Source organism: Ranitomeya variabilis, chromosome 2, assembly GCF_051348905.1.
Source record: "Ranitomeya variabilis isolate aRanVar5 chromosome 2, aRanVar5.hap1, whole genome shotgun sequence".
NCBI lineage: Eukaryota > Metazoa > Chordata > Amphibia > Anura > Dendrobatidae > Ranitomeya > Ranitomeya variabilis.
The window spans coordinates 24885905-24907702 of record NC_135233.1 but is presented as its reverse complement, the minus strand read 5'-3'; the positions used below and the strand labels follow the sequence as shown (position 1 = coordinate 24907702).

Here is a 21798-nt window from a genome sequence, read left to right as displayed (position 1 = left end):
TCTCCTGATCTGTGCTGCACTGTGCGCTCTCCGGTCTCCTGATCTGTGCTGCACTGTGCGCTCCCCTGTCTCCTGATCTGTCCTCCACTGTGCGCTCTCCTGTCTCCTAATCTGTCCTTCACTGTGCGCTCTCATGCCTCCTGATCTGTGCTCCACTGTGCGCTCTCCTGTCTCCTGATCTGTGCTGCACTGTCCGCTCTCCTGTCTCCTAATCTGTGCTCCACTGTGCGCTCTCCTGTCTCCTGATCTGTTCTGCACTGTGTGCTCTCCAGTCTCCTGATCTGGGCTCCACTATGCTCTCTCCTGTCTCCTGATCTGTTCTGCACTGTGCGCTCTCCTGTCTCCTGATCTGTGCTGCACTGTGCACTCTCCTGTCTCCTGATCTGTGCTGCACTGTGCACTTTCCTGTCTCCTGATCTGTCCTTCACTGTGTCCTCTCCTGTCTCCTGATCTGTGCTCCAATGTGCGCTCTCCTGTCTCCTAAACTGTGCTGCACTGTGCTCTCTCCTGTCTCCTGATGGCTGTGCTGCACTGTGCGCTCTCCTATCTCCTGATCTGTGCTCCACTGTGCACTCTCCTGTCTCCTGATCTGTCCTCCACTCTGCGCTCTCCTGTCTCCTGATCTGTTCTGCAGTGTGCGCTCTCTGGTCTCCTGATCTGTGCTGCACTGTGTGCTCTCCTGTCTCCTTATCTGTGCTGCACTGTGCGCTCTCCTGTCTCCTGATCTGTGCTCCACTATGCGCTCTCCTGTCTCCTGATCTGTGCTCCACTGTGCACTCTCCTGTCTCCTGGTCTGTGCTGCACTGTGCGCTCTCCTGTCTCCTGATCTGTTCTGCACTGTGTGCTCTCCGGTCTCCTGATCTGTGCTCCACTGTGCTCTCTCCTGTCTCCTGATCTGTTCTGCACTGTGCGCTCTCCTGTCTCCTGATCTGTGCTGCACTGTGCGCTCTCCGGTCTCCTGATCTGTGCTGCACTGTACGCTCTCCTGTCTCCTGATCTGTCCTCCACTGTGCACTCTCCTGTCTCCTTATCTGTGCTGCACTGTGCGCTCTCATGTCTCCTGATCTGTGCTCCACTGTGCGCTCTCCTGTCTCTTGATCTGTGCTGCACTGTGCGCTCTCCTGTCTCCTGATCTGTCCTCCACTGTGCGCTCTCCTGCCTTCTTATCTGTGCTGCACTGTGCGCTTTACTGTCTCCTGATCTGTCCTCCACTGTGTGCTCTCCTGTCTCCTTATCTGTGCTGCACTGTGCGCTCTCCTGTCTCCTGATCTGTGCTCCACTGTGCGCTCTCCTGTCTCCTGATCTGTGCTGCACTGTGCTCTCTCCTGTCTCCCGATCTGTGCTCCACTGTGCGCTCTCCTGTCTCCTGATCTGTGCTGCACTGTGTGCTCTCCTGTCTCCTGATCTGTCCTCCACTGTGCGCTCTCCTGTCTACTGATCTGTGCTGCACTGTGCACTGTCCTGTCTCCTGATCTGTGCTGCACTGTGCGCTCTCCTGTCTCCTGGTCTGTGCTGCACTGTGCGCTCTCCTGTCTCCTGATCTGTTCTACACTGTGCGCTCTCCTGTCTCTTGATCTGTTCTGCACTCTGCGCTCTCCTGTCTCCTGATCTGTGCTCCACTGTGCTCTCTCCTGTCTCCTGATCTGTTCTGCACTGTGCGCTCTCCTGTCTCCTGATCTGTGCTGCACTGTGCATTCTCCTGTCTCCAGATCTGTGTTGCACTGTGCACTCTCCTGTCTCCTGATCTGTGCGCTCTCCTGTCTCGAGATCTGTGCGCTCTCCTGTCTCCTGATCTGTTCTGCACTGTGCACTCTCCTGTCTCCTTATCTGTGCTGCACTGTGCGCTCTCCTGTCTCCTGATCTGTGCTCCACTGTGCGCTCTCCTGTCTCCTGATCTGTTCTGCACTGTGCGCTCTCCTGTCTCTTGATCTGTTCTGCACTGTGCGCTCTCCTGTCTCCTGATCTGTGCTCCACTGTGCTCTCTCCTGTCTCCTGATCTGTTCTGCACTGTGCGCTCTCCTGTCTCTTTATCTGTGCACTTCTCTGAAGTCTTTTGAGCGATCTGTTGGTCTCAGGACCTGGAATACCACCCATCTTCTCATAATTTAAATACGTATACAAATAAAAAACATCCCCAAAGTTTTCGTTACTCTTTAATATTGCGAGTCCTGGGGACAGGATCCCCTACCAGCTGTAATAGTAGATGGAGAGCACCAGACCTCCCAAGAAAGAATCCTGGTCGCTGACTGCGCTGCTCCTTCCTCCTGTGCAGTGCGAGGATAGATAAACCGTGGAGATAAAGGAAGTATATTGCTCCTTACACTGACAGATAAACTGCTGAGATTGCTTTATTCTCTGATCTCCAGGTTCTGCGCTGCCGAGTAAATGTGGAATTATTTGCTGCACTTATTACAATCCATTACCTGACGTTCCTGAGCTTGTCTTCCTGACACATAAAGTGAATCCACGGCCCGCGCTGACCTCCAATTATATCATAAAGCCGGAGATTCATGGTGTCAGCTCTTCCCCGGCTCCGGACGCCGTGTACAAAGCTCCATCTCTGCCGATTGTTACCGCCATGTTTCTAATTCCAGTTTCCTATTACCAGCAGATTAATAGATCGCTCGGCTCACTCGTGTAACAAACGCTGGGTCAGCGCCATTCACAGGGGAGGGTCCCATAAATGTCCAGTGCGCTGTGAACGTCGGCCGCTGCCACACTGATTTCCCTGTTCGATAACCCGCGTATCTCCTGCAACAATGTAGCACTCGCTGGTGGCTGCAAAAGTAATTATCCTCAAATTCGGTGATGGCCAAATTGGTTCTAAAGATTATCATTTACGGTGAGCTGAATGCCATGCCACTAATACACGTGTAGAAATACAGTCACATGCACCGTACAGCCCTGCAATGCTGACGATACCAAACTCAGGGGTGGTCAATTTCTAAACATATCTGATATACCTAATTATTATTATATCAACACAAAGTTCCAAATCTTCTGCTAGAGAGGAAATTAAACATTACACAGTAGATACCTGCACTCACCACTAGGGGGAGCTCACTACATACAGATTGTTATAGTCACCACTAGCGGGAGCTCACTACATTCAGATTTATACAGCCATGACTAGGGGGAGCTCACTACATACAGATTTATACAGCCACCACTAGGGGGAGCTCCCTACATACAGATTTATACAGTCACCACTAGGGGGAGCTCACTACATAGAGATTTCTACAGCCACCACTAGGAGCCTGTAGTCTGTGGAGGAAGGTGCTGGTCTGTTTGCTCCAGGAGAGTCACCAGTTGTTTTTTTTCACCCAGTAATTTCCTCCCCCTCTCTGACCCAGGAAAGAGAGGGGTGTAGTGGATGGACTGTGGGGCTGAGTCCCCGTCTCCCACCCCTCGGTCTAAGCCGGCGAGGGGTGGGAGCTCATTGCAACCGGCAAAGAGGGTCACCAGATCCGGCAAGGCCCAAAACATGGAGGAGCCCAGGAAGACCCAGGAGGGCTGCAAAGCCCCTAAGGCTGAGGCGAGGGCCACTGCGGTGTCTCCTCCCAGAGGTGAGCGGAGCACTCGCAGAGGTGCAGCGGCGGCGGTGCAGAAGGATTGGGGCAAAAGGGCCGCACGGGAGTCGGTTACCAGCTATGGCTCCCCCGTCCATGCGTACCTCAGGGAGTATGAGGAGGCTGGGAAGACCCTGAGAAGGCTCCGGGAGGAGCTGAAGGAGGTGAGGCAAGCTGCAAGCAGAGCCTCCCGCACAGAGAAGTCTGCCCTAACAGCCAGGATATCCAGCCTGAGGATCTGCATTGAGGGCATGGAAGCCTGGAGAGCGGCTATATTGGATAACAGCGGGCCCATCCGAGAAAAGCTGAAAAATGAGGACCGATTCCACAACATGGCTGCTGCAAAGGAGCCAGAGGGGTCTCAGCGTCCAACCCAGGTGGAGGAGGTGGACCATGAGGAGATGGAGGAGGCACCGTACCCACCTGGGGGCTTGGTAAGTTATCTCTAGGCCACACACAGCGGGATAGCTCCAGTGCAGGTCCCACTCCCATCAGACAATAGTATTTCAGAGGATGATGGGGGTGATGCGGATGATAGCAGCAGTGATAACAGCAGTAGTGGGGGTTGCCTCGTCTTGCAGCAGATCCGTCAGCTAGAGTCCCCAGTAAATTATGCCCACCTGAAGTTTGGGGATGAGGTCTGCGGGGACGAGGCAACCAGGAGGGGGAAAAAGAAAAGCAAAAAAAGGAAGAAAACATCGGAGGAGAGGTTGGTGTTTGTCCCCCTTCATGGGACCCCCCGGTCCCGCTGTGTGGAGCCCGCTACCCACCCCGGCCCGGGACCTGCAGTGGGTCCGGTGCGAGGGAGCGGGGAGAGTACAAGTCGTATGGCGCAGGTCGCCATCTCTGCTGGCGGTAGCAGAGGGGGCGAGAGTGGGCATGCGGCTGCAGAGCCGGACAGTGTGCATGGTCTGGAGTGTGGCCCTGTGGCGGGCGGTAATAACATCTGTGGAGGTGTCCAGGCCCGATCCTCTGTGGAAACGGGGGACGGCCTGGTGCCTGCTGCACCCGCTGACGCTCGGGGGGTGGAGGCTGTGGGTACCTTGCCGGTGGTCACCGCTCCCTGCAGTGTTGGCAGTGCGCTGTCAGCCGGGGCCGCATCATCGGCGGCGTGTGCTGTGGTGTCGGGTTCCCCCACATGCAGATCCGATGCTGGGTCAAAGTCCGGGACCCCGGCACCGGTTATCATCTCGGGTGCAGCTGTAATGGCTGCGGTATTGCCGGCCCGGATTGCACCCTCACCGGAGGGGGTCGCACCGCCTGGGTCCTCTGCATGTGTGTCACCTGTATCTGTGGGGGACCCGGCGGTGAAGTGCACACAGGAGCGTGGAGATGGTCTGCAGGAGAGGCTGGAGCAACAGTCTGCAGCTGCCAGCACATGCTCTGCTGCAAAGCAGGGTGTGGTAATCAAACCCTGCAGTATGGATCTTAAAGGGGCAGCTGCACTGCAAATAGCAACAACCCCAGCAGAAAGCAGTAAAAAAAAAATGCAAACAAAAATGTAAATAAGAATGGAAGTGGTGCAAGTGGTGTGAATATTGTCTGTGATAATGGTGACGGGTCAGGGGCGGTTTCTGGTGGAGGTATGGTTGGTGTGAATGGTGCCAGTGCGGGGATTTCTACCAGTGAAAATCGTGAGGCTGAGGTAAGTAAGGTGGAGATGGTTGACTGTGAAGTTGAGGGTTCAGGGAATATTGGGGCTGGTCCATCGTCCCCCTTACCTGCAGCCGCCATTAGTTATGCGGCTGCTGCCGCTGGGGTTCCACAGGGGTCTTCCTCATCTCCGGACCCAGGGAATGAAGCTTTTCACTGCCGTTTCCTGGAGGCCCTCAAAAAAGGGGAGCGGACGATCAATGTAGAGGGAAGAGAGGTGGCGTTGTCCTACTGGCTAGATAAGTTTGGTCTAGCTGCCTTCCAAGAGAAAAGGGGGGGGGGGAGACTGTGTGGTCCCTCCCGATAGCCGGGCAGGGGGTCTCCAGGAGAAATGTGGTTCGTCTTCGCTGGAGGGGCGATGAGGCGTGTCCATCCAGGACAAATGTGGTGAAGCTCCTCATGAAGATGGACTTCAGGGCTATTGACATCTTTGCTCTGATACATCCTTTTGGGACCTCCACCTTTGATATCAGCTTTGGTCGGCCAGAGGGCTTGGAGCTCTTTTGGTTGAATTATGAGCTGGTAAAAGAGGAGCCCGGCTGGCGAGGGTTCGCCGTGGAAGCAATTTCTCGCCAAAGAGGGCCAAAGAAAGTGACCGTTTTAACATGTAATGAGTCTCTTTCTGGCGTTGACATAATGACCTGGTTGAGCCGCTACGGCGAGGTTGTGGAGGTCCCTAAGAAGAACCAGGACGATTTTGGTATCTGGTCAGGAGGCTGGACCTTCATGGTAAAGTTGAAGCGTTCAGGTGGCACTGTCACCCACATCCCTTCCTCGGCTTTCCTGGGAAGGGATCGGATTCTGGTCTTCTACCAGGGGCAGCCGAAGGTATGCCACAGGTGCGGTGATCCTCGCCACTTCAGCGCAGGCTGGAAGGTGCAGAAATGTTCCTTGTGTGGCGAGGTGGGTCACCTCGCCGCATCCTGTGGTGTCATTCGATGTCACCTGTGTGGTGATCTAGGTCACCCGTTCAGCCGCTGCCCTCGTTCCTTCTCTAATGCCATGGCCGGCCGGGCGGAGGGGAGCCGCGAGGAAGTTCCTGGCTGTGCAACTTCTGCAGAGGTTGGAGGTGGCAGCGGGGGAGGAGCTGAGGGGCTGATGAGGAATGGCAGGGCTAGGGGCCCCTCTTACCAGCGGAGGCAGGCAAGGCGTCAGGAGGGCAGGGGGCAGGAGGAGCCTCGGGAAACTGGGGTAATGGCTGCCCCCTCCTCCAAGGCGACGGCCCATGTCACTGAGGCCCCGGGGGAGGAAGTGGTGAATGAGGAGATCAGACGGATGGAGAATGAGGAAGTGGCTGATCTCTCAGATGCCTCTCAATATGAAAGTTTTGATGAGGATGGAGGGGAGTAGCCAAAAGAAATGGGTGACAAGGGTACCAAGAGTGCCAAAAGTAAAAAAAAGAGAAAAGGTGGAAAATATTCTTCCCTGACCAAGGTGCCTAAGGAAGGTCCCACCGACTCCCCTCTGATCCCCCTCTCCAACCGGTTCCAAGCCCTTGACGATCCTGCTGAGACGGGAGTCGGGGGTGAGGTTCCGGCGGTAACATCGGGAGGGCCTTTGGGAGGCGGGGGAGTCCCTTCTCCAGGGGGTGTGTCTTCCTCGGGAGGTGGGGACAACCCTGGGTCCAGAGATGAGAAAGAGGTGGGAGGGATGGATACCTCGGTCTCTCTGAAAAGAAGAGGGGGGGCTTCATTGTCCGGAGATGAGCAGGCTAAGAAAAAGGGTTGGGGGAAGAAAAAGGCCATCTAACTCGATCACTCATGATGGCGGCACCCACCCCGTTGACTCTAGCGACCATTAATGTCACTAGTATAAAGTCTGATGCGGCTAGATTTGCGGCCTTTGATTTTCTCACCCGATTTGAGGCTGAAATTTTGTTTTTGCAGGAGACCAGGCTTACGGATATGGGGGCCATACGCAAGGCGGAGAGCGAGTGGAGGTGCGGGTCTTCATACTGGTCTCTTGCGGCCGAGCCGTGAAGCAGGGTGGCAGTCCTTTTTAAGACTGCATCGGTTGAATGCCGGAGAGTTATCGAGGTAGAAATGGGGAGGTGCCTGGTCTTAGACGTCTTCATGAGGGGACAGGAGCTTCGGCTCATTAACATCTATGGTCTGCAGTCAAAGTGGGACCATAAATGTCTCTTCCTGAAGATTAAGCCCTATCTTTTTACGAGTCGGCAGGTGGTCTTTGGAGGTGACTTTAACACTGTCACAAGGCTTCGTGATAGGGGAGGCTCCATTGACCGGCTGGCTTATGATAGTAATACTCTTAATAGCATAGCTAGTGACGCTCGCCTGGTGGATGTCCACATCCGGCACACCCTAGGTCACTGTGGTTTCACCTTTCATAGAGGTAATTGTAGGTCTAGGATAGACAGGTTTTTTTTAAAGGAGGAAGCCATCTCTTCAGCAGTGTCCGTTGTTGAGGTGGAGTTCTCCGATCACTGTCTGATTTCTTTTTCTCTGAATGTTTCAGAAACCCCTCGGATGGGAAGGGGACTATGGAAGCTGAATTCGTCCCTCTTGGAAGAAGCAGAGATAAGACAATCCTTTGAGGACTTTCTTCAGAGCCAGGTACCGCTTTTGGATCTCTGTAGCGATAAGTCAGAGTGGTGGGAGATGTTCAAGGATCGGGTTGCGAATTTCTTCCGCCAGCTCTCGAGCCTCAGGAGCCTGAGCAGGTACCGCCTGTATCAGGAACTGAGGAGGAAACTCGAACATCTCGTCTCGGCTGGAGGTGACCGTGAGGGGATCTCCAGAGTGAAGTCTTTACTCAAGAGGTGTCAGTACGATAGGCACACATCTTTGGTTTTTGAGAGGGATTTCGGGAGGTACCGCTCGCCTGACTCCTACAGAAACTGTAAGATTATATAAAGAGGAGAAACAGGAGCCTAGAGTACAAATGTAACCAATACTTTATTAATGGGGCCTTTCCACCGGTGGGACCCTCTCCTGTCTGTCTCCCTTCACTTGGGTAAGCATATTATACTTGTTCACTGCCGGTGTGCTTCAGGTTTTTGCATGTCACTACACAGGGCACTGGCCCTGAGACCATGCGCTGTATAGTCACACGGCAGCGTCTTTCCACATGCTTTTTGCGCTTCCCATTTTTTTAGTACTATGCACTATTTTGGCACCTACTATTTTCCATCACACATTGGCGCCAATTAATGTTTATTTCATCTAGTGCCAGGGAGTGGACAGGTAGAGTTGTTCCTTTTTCTTGTTCCCCTCCATGTATTCTTGTGGTACTCTCATTTTTGTACAGTCTTTTGTCCGACATTTTTAACTTTTTCATTAATAAAGTATTGGTTACATTTGTACTCTAGGCTCCTGTTTCTCCTCTTTATATAATGTTGCTGGAGCAATGATTTAAGCGCCCGGGTGATTATTATTATATATCACACTAGTGTTTGTTCCCGGGTTTGGCTCATTATGCTTTCGGGTTCTCTGATATTAGAAACTGTAAGACGTCAGTGAGTTGTAAGGTGGTGACAGGTTTGGTCGACGATACGGGTTCCCTGAACAGATCCAAATCAGGGATCCTGGAGGTGATCAGATCTTTCTACTCACACCTCTTGGGGAAGAGGGATCTGGATCGGAACGTGATGTCGGCTTTTCTGGCCGAGGCCATCCCTGAGCCAGGGGATGACCCCTCGCTTCACGTTTTGACAGAACCAATCAGGGAAGAGGAAGTGCGACTGGCCATTGATGGGCTTCGGCCTAAGAAATCGCCAGGTCCGGATGGCTTAACATCCGAGTTTTATAAGACCATTAGGGACTCCTTGGTCCCTCTCTTGACTGAGGTGTTTAACGAGTGTCTCTCCTCGGGCGCTCTTTCCCAGTCAATGAGGCAGTCGGCCCTGATTATCCTGTCAAAGGGTAAGGACCCATCCCATATTGAGAATTGGCGTCCCATAGCGCTTCTCAATACGGACCATAAGGTTCTGGCAAAGGTGCTGTTCAAACGGCTGGTGAAGTTTGCACCCCGGCTCCTTTCGGGGGCCCAGCACTGCTCTGCTCCAGGCCGCAGTACGTTTAGTGCTGTGCTCGGTGTCCGAGAGGCAGTGGAGCAGGGCAGGGCAGGTCACTGGAAGGTGTATTTGTTGTCCTTAGACCAGGCGAAGGCTTTTGATCGGGTTAACCATGAGTACTTCTGGTCCATCCTTCTGAGGTACGTTTTCCCTGGGGGGTTTGTAAATTGGCTAAAGATCTTGTACGCGGGGGCAGAGACTTTCCCGCTCGTGAATGGTTGGTCTGGCCGCCCTTTTGAGGTTGGGTCTGGGGTCTGCCAGGGCTGTCCATTGATCCCGCTGTTATACGTGTTCGCGATAGATCTCCTTTTAAGGAGGATTGAGCGTGGGCCGTTGGCGGGAGTCAGGATGGACCAGGTGGCCCCGGAAGCCACTCTGAGGGTGGTAGCGTATGCCGATGACGTCTCCCTTTTCGTGTCCTCGGGTGAGGAGGCGGAGTGGGTCATGTCTGAGGTTGATCACTACTCGGAGGCTTCTGGGTCCAGAATTAATCAGGAAAAGTGTGAGAGTCTCTGGCTGGGAGAGGGAGACCCTAGTTTTGGTCTCCCGGACACTCTTACAGAGCCCCAGGCATCGGCAAAAATCCTAGGCATCGAATTTGGCCCTGGGGACTACCCCCAGCAAAATTGGGAGGGCAGACTTAAGATCGCCGCCCAGAAGGTGGACCAATGGAAGGGTTGGTCTTTGACCCTGAGGGAAAGGGTTAGCCTGGTTAAGGGTTTTTTGCTACCCTTGTTAATATACCTGGGCAGTGTCTGCATGTTGCCAGAGCCGCTCTGGACACGGGTCTACAGCCTGTTTTTCCAGATGTTATGGGGAAATAGGCTGAACCTAGTCAAGCGGGAGGTCACATATCGCACAAAGGGACTAGGAGGGTTGGGTATGGTCAACCCAGTGGTGTTTCTAATAAACACTTTTGTCAAGACTAACATCGCCAACCTCTGGTCAGAGAGGGCTCCTCCGTGGGTATTCTCCTGCAGGGGATGGCTTCGACCCTTCTTCCAGGAATGGGAGACAGGAGGGCAAGTGAAGGACCTGCGCACACCGCATGGGCATCTCCCGGCTTACGCTACCCCGGTTCTGAAGGTGATCCGCCGGTGGGGTCTGGGAATGTGGGAGATCAGGACCATGTCGAGGAAATTCCTTGACAGGAGGGTCCTGTTGACCCATTTCCAGAAGCCTCTGGTGCTCAAAGATTGCCCAAGTCGGGATCTGGAGGGTGGGCTGAGGTTATTGAATTCTACACGGGTCCCCTTGAAGTTTTGGGACTTGGCTTGGCGCTGCTTCCATGGGAAACTGTATGTAAGGGACAACCTGAAGTGTAGGAACTCCGATGTTAGGGGTTGTCCCCGTGAGGGGTGTTGCGACACGCTGGAAAGCATGGAGCACTTCTCCTTCAGTGTCCTTTTAATACAGGGGTCTACAACAGGGTGGGTGCTTCCATAGGTTGGCCTCGGCTGGCACACCTTTCCTATGTGGAGTGGGCGTATGGGGCATTCGGATCCCTGGGTGGCCGAGATCGGGGCACTTTATTTCTAGTCAGTTTAGTCGTCAGGTTTTACACGTGGAACGCACTAGTGCTTAGTGTCAACTCAGCAAAAAACCCTCCCCCGGGACGAGGTTGTTAGGAACATTCTGGGTGGCCTGGTGAAGGTGCGCTCTCTGGAGTATGACAGGCTGGGTGCAGCGAGGGCCTCTCTTCTCTGGAGAGGGTTCTCATTTAACCCCTTTCTGACATCAGACGTACTATCCCGTCGAGGTGGGGTGGGCCCGTATGACCACCGACGGGATAGTACGTCCAGTGCGATCGGCGGCGCTCACGGGGGGAGCGCGGCCGGGTGTCAGCTGCCTATCGCAGCTGACATCCGGCACTATGTGCCAGGAGCGGTCACGGACCGCTCCCGGCACATTAACCCCCGGCACACCGCGATCAAACATGATCGCGATGTGCCGGCGGTGCAGGGAAGCATCGCGCAGGGAGGGGGCTCCCTGCGGGCTTCCCTGAGCCCCCCGCAGCAACGCAATGTGATCGCGTTGCTGCGAGGGTCTTACCTCCCTCCCTGCCTGCTCCAGACCCGGATCCAAGATGGCCGCGGATCCGGGTCCTGCAGGGAGGGAGGTGGCTTCACAGAAGCCTGCTCATAGCAGGCACTGTGAAGCAGCCTGCACTTCTCTCAGATCGGTGATTGCTATGCAAACTGGCAGATCACCGATCTGTATTGTCCCCCCCTGGGGCAAAGTAAAAAAGTTAAAAAAAAAATTTCCAAATGTGTAAAAAAAAAAAAAATATATATATATTCCAAAATAATGAAAAAAAAAAAAATATTATTCCCATAAATACATTTCTTTATCTAAATAAAAAAAACAAAACAATAAAAGTACACATATTTAGTATCGCCGCGTCCGTAACGACCCGACCTATAAAACTGGCCCACTAGTTAACCCCTTCAGTAAACACCGTAAGAAAAAAAAAAAAAAACGAGGCAAAAAACAACGCTTTATTATCATACCGCCGAACAAAAAGTGGAATAACACGCGATCAAAAAGACAGATATAAATAACCATGGTACCGCTGAAAGCGTCATCTTGTCCCGCAAATAACGAGCCACCATACAGCATGATCAGCAAAAAAATAAAAAAGTTATAGTCCTGAGAATAAAGCGATGCAAAAATAATTATTTTTTCCATAAAATAGTTTTTATCGTATAAAAGCGCCAAAACATAAAAAAATAATATAAATGAGGTATCGCTGTAATCGTACTGACCCGAAGAATAAAACTGCTTATCAATTTTACCAAACGCGGAACGGTATAAACGCCTCCCCCAAAAGAAATTCATGAATAGCTGGTTTTTGGTCATTCTGCCTCACAAAAATCGGAATAAAAAGCGATCAAAAAATGTGACGTGCCCAGAAAGTTACCAATAAAAACGTCAACTCGTCCCGCAAAAAACAAGACCTCACATTACTCTGTGGACCAAAATATGGAAAATTTATAGCTCTCAAAATGTGGTAACGCAAAAAATATTTTTTGCAATAAAAAGCGTCTTTCAGTGTGTGACGGCTGCCAATCATAAAAATCCGCTAAAAAACTCGCTATAAAAGTAAATCAAACCCCCCTTCATCACCCCCTTAGTTAGGGAAAAATAAAAAAAATGTATTTATTTCCATTTTCCCATTAGGGTTAGGGCTAGGGTTGGGGCTAGGGTTAAGGCTACAGTTAGGCTACAGTTAGGGTTGGGGCTAAAGTTACGGTTAGGGTTAAACAGATTACATTTACGGTTGGGAATAGGGTTGGAATTAGGGTTAGGGGTGTGTCAGGGTTAGAGGTGTGGTTAGGGTTACTGTTGGGATTAGGGTTAGGGGTGTGTTTGGATTAGGGTTTCAGTTATAATTGGGGGGTTTCCACTGTTTCGGCACATCAGGGGCTCTCCAAACGCGACATGGCGTCCGATCTCAATTCCAGCCAATTCTGCGTTGAAAAAGTAAAACAGTGCTCCTTCCCTTCCGAGCTCTCCCGTGTGCCCAAACAGGGGTTTACCCCAACATATGGGGTATCAGCGTACTCAGGACAAATAGGACAACAAACTTTGGGGTCCAATTTCTCCTGTTACCCCTGGGAAAATACAAAACTGGGGGCTAAAAAATAATTTTTGTGGGAAAAAAAAAGATTTTTTATTTTCACGGCTCTGCGTTATAAACTGTAGTGAAACACTTGGGGGTTCAAAGTTCTTACAACACATCTAGATAAGTTCCTTGGGGGGTCTAGTTTCCAAAATGGGGTCACTTGTGCGGGGCTTCTACTGTTTAGGTACATTAGGGGCTCTGCAAACGCAATGTGACGCCTGCAGACCATTCCATCTAAGTCTGCATTCCAAATGGCGCTCCTTCCCTTCCGAGCCCTCCCATGCATCCAAACGGTGGTTCCCCCCACATATGGGGTATCAGCGCACTCAGGACAAATTGGACAACAACTTTTGGGGTCCAATTTCTCCTGTTACCCTCGGGAAAATACAAAACTGGGGGCTGAAAAATAATTTTTGTGGGAAAAAATTTTTGTTTTATTTTTACGGCTCTGCATTATAAACTTCTGTGAAGCCCTTGGTGGGTCAAAGCACTCACCACACATCTAGATAAGTTCCCTAGGGGGTCTACTTTCCAACATGGTGTCACTTGTGGGGGGTTTCTACTGTTTAGGTACATTAGGGGCTCTGCAAACGCAATGTGACGCCTGCAGACCATTCCATCTAAGTCTGCATTCCAAATGGCGCTCCTTCACTTCCGAGCCCTTCCATGCGTCCAAACGGTGGTTCCCCCCCACATATGGGGTATCAGCGCACTCAGGACAAATTGGACAACAAATTTTGGGGTCCAATTTCTCCTTCTACCCTCGGGAAAATACAAAACTGGGGGCTAAAAAAATAATTTTTGTGGGAAAAAATTTTTGTTTTATTTTTACGGCTCTGCATTATTGACTTCTGTGAAGCCCTTGGTGGGTCAAAGCGCTCAAAACACATCTAGATAAGTTCCTTAGGGGGTCTACTTTCCAAAATGGTGTCACTTGTGGGGGGTTTCAATGTTTAGGCACATCAGTGGCTCTCCAAACGCAACATGGCGTCCCATCTCAATTCCTGTCAATTTTGCATTGAAAAGTCAAACGGTGCTACTTCCCTTCCGAGCTCTCCCATGCGCCCAAACAGTGGTTTACCCCCACATATGGGGTATCAGCGTACTCAGGACAAATTGTACAACAACTTTTGGGGTCTAATTTCTTCTCTTACCCTTGGGAAAATATAAAATTGGGGGTGAAAAGATAATTTTTGTGAAAAAATATGATTTTTTATTTTTACGGTTCTGCATTATAAACTTCTGTGAAGCACTTGGTGGGTCAAAGTGCTCACCACACCTCTAGATAAGTTCCTTAGGGGGTCTACTTTCCAAAATGGTGTCACTTGTGGGGGGTTTCAATGATTAGGCACATCAGGGGCTCCCCAAACGCAACATGGCGTCCCATCTCAATTCCAGTCAATTTTGCATTGAAAAGTCAAATGGCGCTCCTTCGCTTCCGAGCTCTGTCATGCGCCCAAACAGTGGTTTACCCCCACATATGGGGTATCGGCGTACTCAGGACAAATTGTACAACAACTTTTGGGGTCCATTTTCTCCTGTTACCCTTGGTAAAATAAAACAAATTAGAGCTGAAGTAAATTTTTTGTGAAAAAAAGATAAATGTTCATTTTTATTTAAACATTCCAAAAATTCCTGTGAAGCACCAGAAGGGTTAATAAACTTCTTGAATATGGTTTTGAGCACCTTGAGGGGTGCAGTTTTTAGAATGGTGTCACACTTGGGTATTTTCTATCATATGGACCCCTCAAAATGACTTCAAATGAGATGTGGTCCCTAAAAAAAAATGGTGTTGTAAAATTGAGATATTGCTGGTCAACTTTTAACCCTTGTAACTCCCTAACAACAAAAAAATTTGGTTCCAAAATTGTGCTGATGTAAAGTAGACATGTGGGAAATGTTACTTATTAAGTATTTTGTGTGACATATCTCTGTGATTTAAGGGCATAAAAATTCAAAGTTGGAAAATTGCAAAATTTTCAAAATTTTCGCCAAATTTCCATTTTTTTTGCAAATAAACGCAGGTAATATCAAATAAATTTTACCACTATCATGAAGTACAATATGTCACGAGAAAACAATGTCAGAATCGCCAAGATCCGTTGAAGCGTTCCAGAGTTATAACCTCATAAAGGGACAGTGGTCAGAATTGTAAAAATTGGCCCGGTCATTAACGTGCAAACCACCCTTGGGGGTGAAGGGGTTAATGTACCTAGGGCTTAGATAAGCAGGTAGGTGGTAGGGACAGGTAGATAGCTTCAGTAGGGACAGGTAGATAGTTAGGGACAGGATAGGGACAGCCTAGGGACAGTTAGGTAGGCACGCGGTGAATTAGGTAGGGTAGTAGGGTCAGGCAGGGAGAGACAGGGAAAGGTAGGTAGATAAATAGGGGCAGATGTCTAGACAGGTATGGACGGCTGGTAGGGTAAGGATTGTTAGGGTAGAAGCCTGTCATCTCCGGTTTCCCGGTGGCGGGCTGGGGCTTTTCACTATCAGATTTTTGTTTTGCAGAAGTGAATTATTGATATAGGGCTTACAGGCACCAATCCTGGCTCTGGGTAAGTGTTGTATATAGAGAGTTATGTAGCATTGTATTGTAAGATGATGATTCTGTGGCTTACAGGGTTAATGCACCTGTCTTATAAGCAAGAGGTTATGAGTTCCTCGGTGAGCTTATTTTTGTATTGTGTGGGTTTGGTGGTAGGTTGTTTATAGTTGTGTTTGCTGTGTAAAAAAAAAAAATTTTTAAAATTAAATAATAATAAAAATATATATATAAATTTAAAAAAAATAAATAAATACAATTTTTTTTTGTGTGATTTAGATAGATGTGTTTAAGCCAGGTGGCTATAATGTTTCTTTTTGGGCGATGGACCAGAGTTTTCTTTGTCAGGTTTGGTATGAAGTGTGTATGTGCGTGTGTATTAATAAAATGTTTCCTCTCTCCTTGGGTGATGTAACCTGGGGAGGAGGAGATCTGGAGGAATCAAAAAGTGAAAAGATGAGTAAAGGACAGAAAACAGCATAAGAAGGAAAGATGGAGGAAGCTTCTCTGAGAAAGAAGAAGGCAGTTTTTTTTCTTTTGCGGGGTTGCTTTGACTAAGGGCAGTTATGCTGGACTCGGACTTTGCTTTGGACTGGGGGGGTAATGTTGGACTCGGACAGTTGCTTTTGCTGGGGTTTTGATTTTTGCTATTTATTGATTGTAAGTTTTGTATTTTTATAATAAAAGAGTTCACTACATACAGATTTATACAGCCACCACTAGGGGGAGCTCACTACATACAGATTTATACAGTCACCTCTAGAGCGAGCTCACTACATACAGATTTATACAGCCTCCACTAGGAGGAGCTCACTACATACAGATTTATACAGCCTCCACTAGAGGAGCTCACTACATACAGATTTATACAGCCACCACTAGGAGGAGCTCACTACATACAGATTTATACAGCCTCCACTAGGAGGAGCTCACTACATACAGATTTATACAGCCACCACTAGGGGAGCTCACTGCATACAGATTTATATACCATCCTATACAGCCATGACACATGATGTAACCTTCAACAGGTTTATTTATTAGTCGTGTTTTTCGATGATATTCATTTAACCCGCAGGCATGAGCACGTGACAGAGCGCCGGTATAAATTGTACTTTACCTCCACAATCTCATTTAATTCTTTGCACATAAATGTAAATGGGTTCAACAGAAATCCACAGCTCAGACTGATACCATTGTGAAGAATTCATTTCTCTAAATGCTTGTTCATTGACCATTTATCACAGCTATTTCCGGGAAGGCTGTCACATTTATTATAAGATAGTGAAAGTCATTGTAACATCGAGATGACAGCGCTTAGTGCCGAAGAGTCCACAGTCTGAACGCAGCACAATGTGAGTGTGGATATATTAACCCCATGTAACGTCTTCTGTATCTCCTCAGTATTATAGGAAATCTGCAGAAAAATGTGTATTGAATATATTAAACTATCAATACACAGAGACGTCTTCAAGTTAGGAAAGTGACTTGTACCTCCATGACATCATTGCATTCTGATGCATAAGTGTTCTTAGAGACTTAGACCATTAGATCCCAAAATCATCTATTATTAAAAGTACTAAGTAGTTTTATTGGAAAGTATCCGATATGAAGGGCATGTTCCAGTCATTGACTATAAATATCTGTAGTGCTGTAACAAATCATACAGAAAAGATTGTGATTACGGTAGTTTACGTACATTTTTTACTGATTAGAATTAAATACTATAATACTGTCCTATATGTAGAAGAATATAGATACTATAATACTGCCCCCTATGTACAGGAATATAACTACTATAATACTGCCCCTATGTACAAGAATATAACTACTATAACACTGCCCCCTATGTACAGAAATATAACTACTATAATACTGCCCCTATGTACAAGAATATAACTTCTATAATACTGCCTCTATGTACAAGAATATAACTACTATAATACTGCCCCTATGTACAAATATATAACTGCTATAATACTGCCCCTATGTACAAGATTATAACTACTATAATACTTCTCCTATGTACAGAAATATAACTACTATAATACTGCTCCTATGTACAAGAATATAACTACTATAATAATGCCTCTATGTACAAGATTATAACTACTATAATACTGCCCCTATGTACAAGAATATAACTACTATAATACTGCCCCTATGTACAAGAATATAACTACTATAATACTGCCCCCTATGTACAAGAATATAACTACTATAATACTGCTCCCTATGTACAAGAATATAACTGCTATAATACTGCTCCTATGTACAAGATTATAACTACTATAATACTGTTCCTATGTACAAGAATATAACTACTATAATACTGCCCCTATGTACAAGAATATAACTACTATAATACTGCTCCTATGTACAAGAATATAACTACTATAATACTGCCCCTATGTACAAGAATATAACTACTATAATACTACTCCTATGTACAAGAATATAACTACTATAATACCGCTCCTATGTACAAGAATATAACTACTATAATACCGCTCCTATGTACAAGAATATAACTACTATAATACCGCTCCTATGTACAAGAATATAACTACTATAATACCGCTCCTATGCACAAGAATATAACTACTATAATACCGCTCCTATGTACAAGAATATAACTACTATAATACTGCCCCTATGTACAAGAATATAACTACTATAATACTGCCCCTATGTACAAGAATATAACTACTATAGTACTGCTCCTATGTACAAGAATATAACTACTATAATACTGCTCCTATGTACAAGAATATAACTACTATAATACGGCCCATATGTACAAGAATATAACTACTATAATACTGCTCCTATGTACAAGAATATAACTACTATAATACTGCCCCTATATACAAGAATATAACTACTATAATACCGCTCCTATGTACAAGAATATAACTACTATAATACTGCTCCTATGTACAAGAATATAACTACTATAATACTGCCCCTATGTACAAGAATATAACTACTATAATACTGCTCCTATGTACAAGAATATAACTACTATAATACTGCCCCTATATACAAGAATATAACTACTATAATACTGCTCCTATGCACAAGAATATAACTGCTATAATACTGCCCCTATGTACAAGAATATAACTACTATAATACTGCCCCTTATGTACAAGAATATAACTACTATAATACTGCCCCTATGTACAAGAATATAACTACTATAATACTGCTCCTATGTACAAGAATATAACTACTATAATACTGCCCCTATGTACAAGAATATAACTACTATAATACTACTCCTATGTACAAGAATATAACTACTATAATACCGCTCCTATGTACAAGAATATAACTACTATAATACCGCTCCTATGTACAAGAATATAACTACTATAATACCGCTCCTATGTACAAGAATATAACTACTATAATACCGCTCCTATGCACAAGAATATAACTACTATAATACCGCTCCTATGTACAAGAATATAACTACTATAATACTGCCCCTATGTACAAGAATATAACTACTATAATACTGCCCCTATGTACAAGAATATAACTACTATAGTACTGCTCCTATGTACAAGAATATAACTACTATAATACTGCTCCTATGTACAAGAATATAACTACTATAATACGGCCCATATGTACAAGAATATAACTACTATAATACTGCTCCTATGTACAAGAATATAACTACTATAATACTGCCCCTATATACAAGAATCTAACTACTATAATACCGCTCCTATGTACAAGAATATAACTACTATAATACTGCTCCTATGTACAAGAATATAACTACTATAATACTGCCCCTATGTACAAGAATATAACTACTATAATACTGCTCCTATGTACAAGAATATAACTACTATAATACTGCCCCTATATACAAGAATATACTATAATACTGCTCCTATGCACAAGAATATAACTGCTATAATACTGCCCCTATGTACAAGAATATAACTACTATAATACTGCTCCTATGTACAAGAATATAACTACTATAATACTGCCCCTATGTACAAGAATATAACTACTATAATACTGCTCCTATGTACAAGAATATAACTACTATAATACTGCCCCTATGTACAAGAATATAACTACTATAATACTGCTCCTATGTACAAGAATATAACTACTATAATACTGTCCCTATGTACAAGAATATAACTACTATAATACTGCCCCTATGTACAAGAATATAACTACTATAATACTTCTTCTATGTACAAGAATATAACTACTATAATACTGCCCCTATGTACAAGAATATAACTACTATAATACCGCCCCTATGTACAAGAATATAACTACTATAATACTGCTCCTATGTACAAGAATATAACTACTATAATACTGCTCCTATGTACAAGAATATAACTACTATAATACTGCCCCTATGTACAAGAATATAACTACTATAATACTGCTCCTATGTACAAGAATATAACTACTATAATACTGCCCCTTTGTACAAGAATATAACTACTATAATACTGCCTCTATGTACAAGAATATAACTACTATAATACTGCCCCTATGTACAAGAATATAACTACTATAATACTGCTTCTATGTACAAGAATATAACTAGTATAATACTGCTTTTATGTACAAACAATAGATCTATGAGGGTGAGTCCATTCAGACATCCTGCAAAGAAATACAAGTAGAAACTATGCAAAAACTCACAAGTTTAATGGATGCTAGATTTGTGACATCTATGAAGGTTCCTTTGTTACATGTAACTTGGCTTGTTAAGATATTTTGATGTCAGTAAATGTGATCGCTTATTGCTGCAGATTCGACAAATTACCATTTTCAGTTTTTCTACAATCTACAAACTGTTTGGAAACGTTTGTGCAGAATAACTTTCAGAATTTTTAGTTTTGATAATGGAACTAAAACCACTTCTGAATCTTTCCTGTATCAAAATGGAGGATACCAGAATGTTCCGCATCTTTATTAGTTTTGATAAAGAATCCTGTTCTCATTGGGAGATTTGTCCAATAAAATGTGATTTATCCTCGAACGATCGATGATGTGAGCATTATAAAAAAGAGCTTGTACATAATAATTTGGAACGCGGTGTATTGATGTAATCGTGGTTAGTACTTTTTGCCTTTATGTCTCTATACAATTCTCGCACTTGTTATTGATTGAAGTCCTCTTCATCAGTAGTTTCCGCCATCACTCCGGGTTCTTGGATAATCGCGGGGTCGTCGCTTCCTTTGTGCTGTGGTTGATATTAGTCCGTGTGCCGCTCGATACATTGTATCTGTGTGGGGAATGGTCTGTGCACATCTGATCCCTGCTCTGCGCCTTCACCCTGTGATACATTCAGTAATCTCTTCCTCTTATTTTGCCTTTTTCCTTCCTCCTCCTTCATCATCCTGACATCTTTGCTTTAATTAAGGCGCCGCGCAGCGTTGTACGTGCGGTGACATGATTCATACTCCGCGTCTCAAATCAATTAGAAGATAGTTCTGCAATTAAAAGTGTCATAATAATATTGATCTAAGAAGATGAAAACCGATTATAAATCCTTGGCAACAATATACACAGACAGCTCAGGAATATTGAGTTTCTACAAAGTGAAACAAATCAGGACACTATTATTATTATTATTATTATTATTATTATTAAAATAGTTACTTTTTAAAAAAAATTGTGCTCAAAAGACCCTATAAAGCCGCCCTCCCCATTACAAAAAAAAAATTACATACCCCCTTTAAGGAATTCTAAGGTAATAGATGAGCATCCTCTGCTCGGGATCTTCACTTCTTGGCCAGGGTGGAGAGCGGCTGGAAATAACGACTCTTTCTCCCCAGGTCCTGTCCCATATTACACAGACAGAACATTGACGTGACTTGGACCTGTGTAATACTTTGTTTCACCTGCGGAGGAGCTGCAGGGAAATGCAACAATTATTGCATGGTTTCCCTATAGATCACAGCTAGGGGGGTTCCCAGGAGAGGAGTGGGGGACACTTTGTGATCGATTCAATGTCAAAAGATCCTCCTAGAAAGTAAGGGTCGTCTAAATTGGAGGACCCCTGTAAATGAGAAATCCAGCTGTGCTACATTAGTGAGGTGCTAATTGATATTTTAACCCTGTCCTGTGTTATGTTTCCCAGGACTGGATTTACACTCAGGTTCAGCAGATCAGCCAGCAGGATCTGTGTCTGTCGGTGCACACTTTATTTCCCGGGACCCAGGTGGTTCTCTTACCCTGCAAAGACGGAGATGGCCGACAGGTGAGGTCACACAGTGCGCCCCGATGTAGCCGAATATGAAGAAGTCGATCTATACTTTGTACATGGTCAAAGTGACAGAAACGAGTCTCCACCATGGTCCCAATATCTACATCA

The 21798-nt window shown here is 46.2% G+C and overlaps 2 protein-coding genes across 2 annotated transcripts in view; both read left to right on the top strand.

Moving 5' to 3' along the window:
- GALNT14 (polypeptide N-acetylgalactosaminyltransferase 14) overlaps positions 1–21798 on the top strand; it is a 460225-nt gene that overhangs the window by 435442 nt on the left and 2985 nt on the right. The window contains exon 14 of the mRNA XM_077282130.1: positions 21565–21684. Within this exon, the coding sequence (XP_077138245.1) occupies positions 21565–21684 (120 nt within the window). The remainder of the gene's footprint in view (positions 1–21564; positions 21685–21798) is intronic.
- LOC143804235 (uncharacterized) lies at positions 2309–16123 on the top strand. Its single transcript, XM_077282131.1, has 2 exons — positions 2309–7795; positions 15392–16123. The coding sequence occupies exon 1, from the start codon at positions 5622–5624 to the stop codon at positions 6570–6572; it is 951 nt and encodes a 316-aa protein (XP_077138246.1). The 5' UTR covers positions 2309–5621; the 3' UTR covers positions 6573–7795; positions 15392–16123.

Bases quoted from the DNA above. Each gene is read 5' to 3' on its own strand.
- LOC143804235 (XM_077282131.1), top strand. From the start codon at position 5,622: ATGAAGATGGACTTCAGGGCTATTGACATCTTTGCTCTGATACATCCT.